General features: G+C 38.5%; 1 protein-coding gene across 1 annotated transcript; it reads right to left on the reverse strand.

The window, feature by feature from the left end:
• Window positions 1-758: 758 nt before the first annotated feature.
• Window positions 759-8145, reverse strand: LOC114366444 (facilitated trehalose transporter Tret1). The gene is made up of 10 exons (XM_028323312.1): window positions 8006-8145; window positions 6734-6966; window positions 6087-6240; window positions 4702-4871; window positions 4117-4237; window positions 3793-3882; window positions 3650-3708; window positions 2856-3011; window positions 1910-2092; window positions 759-794 (listed from the first exon to the last, which is right to left on the reverse strand). Exons 1-10 carry the CDS (start codon window positions 8046-8048, stop codon window positions 759-761), a joined length of 1245 nt encoding a protein of 414 aa, XP_028179113.1. The 5' UTR covers window positions 8049-8145.
• Window positions 8146-9417: the final 1272 nt, after the last annotated feature.

Below are 9417 nucleotides of genomic sequence, written 5' to 3' on the forward strand. Positions count from 1 at the left end.
TTTTCGGAGTTGAGAAATGTAGGGTTATATTTCATGTAAAGAAAAAGAGAAATAAATTTCATCTTTAATGGGAATTAAGATGGAACTTATTAAAGGTACAAATCTCTTTGTATAAAAAAAGAAACAGTTTTTGAACAAAGTTTATTTTTTTAATTTAATGGTAATATTTGCTCTCTGGTGTAAAATCTAATAGATTCTTAGGCTGAGTTGCACCACTTAACTTTGACAGTAATTATAACGATAACCGGTGGTTTTCGTATGGAGTTTGACAGATTTTTGAAGTTTGTCAAAGTTAAAGTAAGATGGTGCAACCCAGCCTTAATGTAACAATTTCCCATTTTTTTTTTAATTTTTTACTCGCTTTTGCCCCTGACTTTTTCCACGTAAATTTAATTCCTCGAAAGAAGTCAATTTAGGAGGCAGTTTAATTCCACACTAAATGCGCAATAACTTAAGTATCTATCCAGTCTTGATGAAATAAGATCTACCTACCACCCATTTTATGAATAAACCCAGGAACTGTTGGCAGGTAAACCTTGGCAGCACATGCTGAGCCACCTCCATTTGTTTTTTGTTTTTTTTTTTTACCTTTTGTAATTTTGTTTCTTTTTTTTTAGTTAAAAAAAAGCAATATATTTTGGACCCAGTCTTTTGGCACCCCTATCTGTCAGGTGGTCGCTCGAAGGTCATTCGGAGCTGGAGTTTGCGACTACCTAAGGAAACTTGTAACCCTGTATCACTTCGAAATATTACCGTCGTTATGCCAGTTTGATGACGTAACGGCTTTGTAGTTCCTGACAAGTTTGAAGCATTTGTTTAGCAACTAGCTTATGCCAGCGGCTTTGTCTACATTTGTCATAGAATGGACTGATGTCATTCAATAATAAAAGACGTAGCACACTTAACAACCCGCAAGCAGATCATAGAACTGAGTAGAATCAAAATGCGCATCTTAGTTTGAGCCCTCACTGGACACTGCAGCTTAAACAAGCTCTTGTCCACTATGGGACTGTCCGAAACAAGAACGTGCAGGATGAGCCAAGAGGCATATGAAACACCACTACATATTCTCACGGACTGCGAACCTCTGATGCGCAAGCGGAGCTTACACCTGGACAAACACATCCTAAGCCCACAAGATGTAAAACATATTAATATCGCCCCCCAAAAGATACTGCACTTCCTAATGGATGCAGGACTCGGAGGCGAACTGTAAGGAAAATAGCGGCGATCACTATATACATAAAAAAAAATCAACCGGCAAAAGGGATCGTGGCCGTAATCCGTATCAACTCGAGGCGGTCAGTATTCTTTGTATGTAACTCCATACTGCAAAGCACACTTATCCGCACCGTAATATAAACGCCTCGCCTCGCGGTTGACAGCGCGCTAAAGGCTATGACAGCTCGCGAAAGGCGATACGGTGTTGATCCCTTTCCGAGTTGATAAGTCATTAATATCAGAGTAAATACAAATGAGTAGGTCATCTTCATAGAAACGCCCGAGCGCGGTTTGTATGTGAGCGCGCCAATACGTATGCGGCGCGCACGCACACACTGACAAAATTTTGCGTTGATTNTTGACACAAAAAAGGAAAAAAATAAAAATACGCAAACGATTCGAAGACGAAACTTGTTCATGCTAGAGGTACAGAACGTCGAGAGTCGATTGCTACCGAGAGAAGTATCTTGTATGTATCACAAACTTCTGAGTGATGAAAACTAACGCCCGTATTCACAAACATTACTATAAGGTCTCACAGTGAGCGTGGACGCACAGGGTCTCACACGAATCAATCACAGAGCTCTATTAACGCTGTGCGTTCGATTTGCTGCTTCAGTTAAGCAAGCATCGTTTGTGAATACGGGTGTAAGTAGGTAGTGTTTGAAAACAATGTAAGTCTACTTACCTCAGGCGAGAACACCTCGGCCAACAGCACGTACGGAATCGACCCCGCTCCGCACATGAAACAGAAGCAATACATCAGAATCATAGCCACCGTCACCAACGGCGGCCCCGCCTTCGTCTGCAGCAGGGCTCCCAAACTAGCCATGCAGACTGCCACTAGTGTGGAGGAGGTTATTAACAGGATCTGTAATGAGAAAACAGTCTTGTCAGTTCGTTCGTTTCAACCAAATGACGTCTACGGCTGGACAAAGGTCTCCAAGAATTTCCATAATGACCGGCCCTACGCTGCCCGCATTCAGGTACTTCCCGTGAGAAAAAAGTTTATGCTAACATTTTTAGATACATTTTCTTAGATACATAATTTACTTTCTTTATTAAACTGCACTTTGGTTTGTTCACTGATTTACGACTAGTTTCTGTGCAATCTGTATACGCTTCGTTTTCAGGAGTAGAAGATAATATTATTCAGAAAAGATAAGTCGTCATCATCATCATCAACGTCATTATTTCAGCCACAAGACGTCCACTGCTGAACATAGGCCTGCCCCATATGAGGTCATCGCTCCCACACTGCGTTTTTCGGTACAAACGAACCAAAGTCACTGACATAGCCCGACGGATACAAAACTGACGACCGATGGGGCAGCAAAGTTCTGGACTGGAAAGGTAAGTAAAATCATGTTTTTAGATTCCACTATTAATAATTGTAAAGGTTTTACGCTGCCCTGACAATCAAGTAGTAATTTCTATTCCAATTTCGTTTCTGGCTTGAAACTTAGATATTATGGCAGGCAAAGTAAAATTTCACAACCTTTGCCTTAACTTTAGTATCAGTAAATTGCCGCAGTTGCACAAGCATGTCAGTCTATCCCTTAAACTCTTCCAAATTTTTTTCGCTGGGCTAAATGCTTCAACCACTATTCAAGATTGAAAGAGGACACACTGACCCGTCTCCCAGCCTTATCAGCGACGGCCCCAGTCACGAAGCTGCCCGTCACCATGACCACTGCGAAGAACACAGAGTACAAGTCAGCCTGGCTCGGGTCAGCTTGTTTGAAGACGTGCTTGGCGTACACCTGTACTGGGACTATGCCCATTAGGACCTGGAATTGATGAGACAGGAATTAACTTTAGAATCTAAAGGCTAAAGGCCTACTGCAGGGTTTCCCAATTTTTTTTTGCCAAGGAACCCTAATTGATTATACTTTTCCTAGCGGAACCCTACTTTGATAAATGGAAATTTAAATGAAAAACAATATAGTTTTATGCAATTATTTGTAAACAAGTCGGTGCGCGTGAACAACGTCGGTCACGAAACGTGGGATATTTTTTTTTACGGAACCCTTTCGGGAACCGCTGGCCTAAACTGGATGGAAGCAACGTTAAAATTACTGTAAAATGTAATGAAACCAGTACGAGACAAGCAGTCTTACTTTTGTGATACTACGGACCAAGAGCGTGTAGTAGGAAAAAAGCAATTCGGTAGTGCCTAACTGACAAACTTTTGGCTAATGGTAACTACTTTCCTTGGATCTTGCCTACTTCTTAACAAAACTAAACACATCTTGCGACATACTGAACCCGGGTAAATCCTCTACACCCAAGATCATTGTTTTATAACTTATTTATTACCTACATGGTCAATCAGTTAAATATTTTTAATTGGAGTTTTTGGTCCCTAGTGGCTCACACAAATTAAAAAGAAGGCAAAACCCACTTTAGATTCAAAGCTCTTATTTACCTGCATCGATATAACTGTTGTCACTACCAAAAATCCTCGCCGTGATGCCGATGATTTAACTGAAACAGTAACCAAAGTTAATTAAAATTATTACTCGCATTAGATTAAAAGCAATGTGTGGATATGTAAATATTTACACGTACACAAAGTTTTGATAGCTGACACCTTTGCCGGTGGGTCATCTTTGATATCTTCTGATGTTAATTTCTCTTTTTCAGCTTCTTCCGCTTTTTCTGAAACACATAAACATCAGTTTAAAGTACTTTACAAAACTTAATGTCAACTTGGCGTTAGTAGATTATTTTACACATGGTTAAATTAAGGCCCTGTGAATTGAACCTCGAATTTCGATTCAAAATCGTAGGTATATTGATAAATAATAAGGATTGAATACTATGCTTAACTAAATGAAAGCAATAGTTCTTCAAGCGCCATTGTTATAGTAGATGTTTTGATAAATAACTTACCATTTATTGTGGTCAATTCCACAGCTGGGGAGATTTGCTGCTTGATTTTGGAAATCTCTTCTTGTACGACCATCGACGTTGGAGGCACTCCTCGATAAAGTGACATAGATACACGAGCATCCTGAAAAAATGATTTTTAAGTAAATGACTCAACGGAATTGATGTCATTAAAATTATCAACATAATAATCCAGGGAAAAATTACGGTCAGTTTTCCCAAATTTGATAAGTTTTCGCGAAACCTTTACAAGTTTTTTCCCTTTAGACCTGTAACTTTCTAGAAGTTATATCAAATCTTTCTAGATGTTATGTTCAAATCGTTTGCGTACTCGAATCGCCATCAAAAGATTTAGTAAGAAAACTACAACAGCGCCCTTGTGAACGTGTCGTAAAGTGAACTTAGTATGAGATGTGGTTGCACGAAACTTATTTTGAGAATCAAAATTGTCACGTTATCGTTTAGTTTGAAGATTGAGTATCGAATTTTATCGAATACGCAAACGATTCGAAGACGAAAGTTGTTCATGCTAGAGGTACTGAAATCATCTTGGTTCCAATTTTCATTTAATCAATAAAATCCACCTACCTCTTCTCTATTCTTCTTCATGAGGAACACTGGACTCTCGGGGACGCTCATGAGGAGTCCAGCGCACATTACGCCCACGGCCAAGTTGATCCAAATGATTGTGTTGTAGCCAAAGAACCACCCTAAGAGGTACGACATCAGCGCCCCCAAGCCATAGAAGGTGATCGTTGCTGGAAAAAAGATAATAATATACTAAGAAAAATAATCCAAAAGTGACGAAGGACTAGCTAAGGAACGTTGCTCGTTGGTTCGAACCCCTCCGTCGCTGGACTATTGTGGTGAACCAAATCGTAACACAAGCATAATAATTTTGGCTTACCACATGGAGTTAACGGGACTAAGTATTAGTAATTCGTGCACTTATTTAATATTCCAATTGGGTCAATTATAATAACTGATACACTATCTAGTCCCAAATAAAATAAAGCTTGTGGAGACTGGAGCCTGACCAGCGAATCAACCAAATGGGATATAATTATAGACTTTTCAAATTCAAATTCAAATTCAAATTCAAATTCAAATATTTATTTGCACAATTTTGGGTAAACATAGTGGTCTTAAAACTAGTATAAGTAGATCGCCAAAATTTGCTGTATAATTAGTCAGCGTACAAATATTTAAATAATTTCTACAAGAATAAATTACAAATATTATGTCATTTACTAAATGAAAATAATTCATTTGCCAACTAGCATTAATCAGAGGTTGATCGTAGTTGTATCCTTGTCTTAGGAGCATAATCAGTATTAGCACATACTTAAAATCAAATCAATCTTGAATTACTGTAGAAAAATTCCATTGTCTTAATACATTTAATATAAACATTAACCTTGTAACTTATCCGAACGTTTATTATCTTTAGTGTAACTACAAATAATTTTGAGAGGTGCAGTGATAAGAATTTATGTTATTTATTTAATTAACTGGTGAAATTTACTCTGCTTGTTTATTTTTCTGTCTGGTACCTTTTCTAAATTAAAAGTTTGGAAAAGGGAAAAACGTTAGAATAGTAAGCGCGATAGCATTTCTGTGATAGACTGAAATTCACGCGGGTATTTATTTATTTATTTATTTATTTAAACTTTAGCACACATAGAAACAATGCACTGTGGCGGACTTAATTCCGGATGGCATTCTCTGCCAGTCAACCACGGGTCATGCAGAAAGAGTATTAATCATACTTATTAGATCACCATCTAGGAATAGAGAAACTATTTAAGTGGACAAAACCTTTGAAGGTTTTGTCATTAAAAAAAATCCAAAATATACCACCCGTCTGGCCAACGTGGGGAGTGTAGCCCATATTATCTTCCATGTGCCTCTGGTGAATTGGAAAGGGTCGTGCTCCTGGAGTAGAGACTAAATGACCTGATGATGATACCAACCTGATGACAGAGCTCCTCGGATGGAATCCTCGGCAACCTCTGATATGAACATGGGACCCAAGACCAGGTAGGCTCCACCAGCTATTCCACTAATGAAGCGAGCTGCGAGGATCAGGATGGATGTCTTCGATATTGCTATCAGGGCCCATGACAGCTGAAATAATTCATCATCATTATAAATAAAGATTGATGACTATGACCTCAGACTATGACGTAGATTTACAATATCATTGAGTGATAAATTAGATACTCTTTGATTTACCTACCTGTATACCAAATAGTTGATAGTTATAAGAATTTCGTAGATATAGTTAAATAAGGGAAATCCATCGTTATCAAGAATAAATAAAATATTTCGTAAGTTGATCATAAAAAAAATGTAACGAGTGATGAAAGTGAGTTGAATTCAGACATATAACAGAAAAGCACTATCGAGTGCTTTCGAGGTAGGTATATCATAATGATGAGGAAATAACACGCCATAATTTTATTATGGTCACGAGTTCTCAGCAGATTTGCTATAATTTACTTAGTACTCTCTAATCTACCAATGGCACATGGAGGATTAAATTTGGACTGCACTTAGCCACATGGGTGCAAAGACGAGTTACAAAGGATGGTATTAGATTTGCATAAATGGCACTTACAACAAAAGGCAACGACACAGCGACTCCTCCCAACTTCCTTCCAAAGATTTCTATCAATGGTCCGACCACCGCCGTTCCGACCATCGCGCCCAATGATGGTAGACTCCCCACTAAAGATTCTTCTGTAGACGTCATGGGTGCTGACAGGATGGTAGTGGTATTCGATGTCAGAAGAGACGTGGTGTATGATGGCCAGACGTAAAGCAGGCCCATGGCGAACGAGCCAAAGGAACCTAGAAAAATGACAAAGTGGAAAGTTCAGTTATTTTCATCAAGCTACCTCTGTGCTTTCGTCTATATTATCTAAGTCAAAACTTTTAAAAGTTTTAGCTACTTATCCCCGTTTTCACCATCAATCCCTAATTTTAAGTGACCCCTATGAAAACGAAATTCCTGTTATGTGTTGCCATAGGGGTCACTTAAAAATCAGAATTAGGGATTGATGGTGAAAACGGGCATCAGCTACTTATTCTCTTGGAAGTCCTTCGCTAGTTGTTTGTCTTAAAAGTCCTTTCTTAGGCTGAGTTGTACCACCTTACTATGACCGTAACTCTAAGGCCCAGAACAGACGATGAAACGCAACAGCAACAAAACTGCAACTTTCTTTTTGATTTCTCGATTTTGATGAATGAAACTGAAAGTTTCAAACTGGTCGCGTCATGTGTGGTCTCTCAACGGACGCTATGGCAGAAACTTAGATGCAACTTAAAAGTAACTTGCAGTTGTAGTTTCGTTGCAGTTGCGTTTCACCGTCTTTTCTGGGCCTAACGATAACCAGTGCTTTTTTTATGAAGTTTGACATATTTTTGACGTTTGACAAAGTTAAAATGAGATGGTGCAACCCAGCCTTATTGTTATCATCTTTAACTGTTTGTCCTATAAATGCTTCGTAGCAAATCATGTGACAAGCTACACTTCTGTCTGTAGATATTGTGCTGAATATGTTAATGCAAATGCATGATCTTTATGAATGAACTACGATATTAAGTTTAAAGGCTCTTACTGCTATGGCAGTAAGATTTTTACATTCAATACTAGACAAATTTTAATAAAAGGAATTCGGATAATTTAAATGGTCGTGTTTCTTGAAAAATTCCACATTGTAACTTGGAAGTTCTTTTAATAGAAGGCACTTACATTAACGTTGACTATTTCTCATGATCTTGAAAAAAATACCAAAAAAATTCAAACACAAGTCTTAATACAAAGTTAAGTGAAGCATAATCTTGAATGAAATATAAACTGCGTCAAAGCTACACTTTGAAATCTTACTTGCGATCGTCGCCGCCACTTGATAGACCCTTCCGCTAACCATGGTTAATTAACTAATTACTATTTCTAAAACACAAAAAACTATATAAACTACATTCGTGGAGGCTCAATCAGCACTGAACTACGAATTCGGTACAACGATATTACATAAAGGTGTTTGAATAAAAGTCTGCTAAGCCCTTTACAAATACATGCGATACGAGATGGTTTTATCTTGGAAACAAAATTAGCTACTATAGTGTAGTAATCCTAGACCAGAAGTTGATTTATGGATGTTTGAACAAAGTAATACTCGATAGTGTTGAGACTGAAACCAATAAAGTTTCATCATCATCATTTCAGCCACAGGACGTTCACTGCTGAACATAGGCCTCCCCCAATGACTTCCACATCGCACGGTTAGTAGCGGCCTGCATTCAGCGCCTTCCTGCTACCTTTATCAGGTCGTCGTCACCTTGTGGGTGGACGTTTCATGCTGCGTTTTCCGGTACGCGGCCTCCATTCCAGAACCTTGCTGCCCCATCAGCCGTCAGTTCTGCGCACTATGTGCCCTGCCCACTGCGACTTCAGCTTGCTAATCCGTCGGGCTATGTCAGCGACTTTTGTTCGTTTACGGATCTCCTCATTTCTGATTCGATCTCGTAAATAATATTTTTTTTGCTTATGCTTTATTTCTTTTAAGAAGAAAGGGTGCTGGGTTAAAGCAATGCTGTGGGAGAAGTGTCCTACGAAGTTGTGATCTGATTTATTTTTGATAATGCATTTCTTGACCTTTTATTATTGTTACTTGTCACATTCCAATTACCTTGCCCATGCCCATGTTTGGAATATGATGGAAAGAAGCCTGCAGCATAAAACAACTTAGAATAAAATGCTCAAGATCAGCACATTTAAACATCTGCTTCTGTTATAGGATTCAATTCGTATACCTTCCCTGTAAATGCCTATTCATTGCTTTTATATGGGCCAATCCCAATCTCTTTCTTCAAAAAATGCTTGATCTAATACTCTTACCCATTGCTGTTTTCTGTGCCATAGATAAAGATGTGCTAAGACTATAGAGATAGCAGAATTAACACTATACCTAGCTAGTCTAAGACTGGGTACTACTCAATCTTCACAGATTGGTTTTCATTTAAGGTCAAACTGTATAATATCCTGACCATACAGAAGTTGCAGCAGTGGAAACTAGACGTGGACAAGTCTCTTTATATTTACTAAGACTAACTCTGTAATACAGGGAAAACTGATGAGACTAAATACGGCAATAATATGGCATACCATTGCAAAGCAACATTTAGTATGGGCATGTATGGAAGTTTGCACATAACACCGATTGATTCTTCATACAAATTAGAATCAGGCCCAACTATCGGCTGAAAAACATCGGTGGTCTGCGCCTACGCTTAGAA

The sequence above is a fragment of the Ostrinia furnacalis genome, unplaced genomic scaffold, assembly GCF_004193835.3.
Source record: "Ostrinia furnacalis isolate ACB-3 unplaced genomic scaffold, ASM419383v2 OfSCF0635, whole genome shotgun sequence".
Taxonomy (NCBI): domain Eukaryota; kingdom Metazoa; phylum Arthropoda; class Insecta; order Lepidoptera; family Crambidae; genus Ostrinia; species Ostrinia furnacalis.

What these genes read in the sequence shown, in the direction of transcription:
- LOC114366444 (XM_028323312.1), bottom strand. Translation starts at nt 8,048, where the DNA reads ATGGTTAGCGGAAGGGTCTATCAAGTGGCGGCGACGATCGCAA. An exon ending in AGTGGCGGCGACGATCGCAA is followed by an intron (nt 6,967 to 8,005) that starts GTAAGATTTCAA and finishes TCATTTTTCTAG; the next exon opens with GTTCCTTTGGCTCGTTCGCC. An exon ending in TGAAGAAGAATAGAGAAGAG is followed by an intron (nt 4,238 to 4,701) that starts GTAGGTGGATTT and finishes TCATTTTTTCAG; the next exon opens with GATGCTCGTGTATCTATGTC.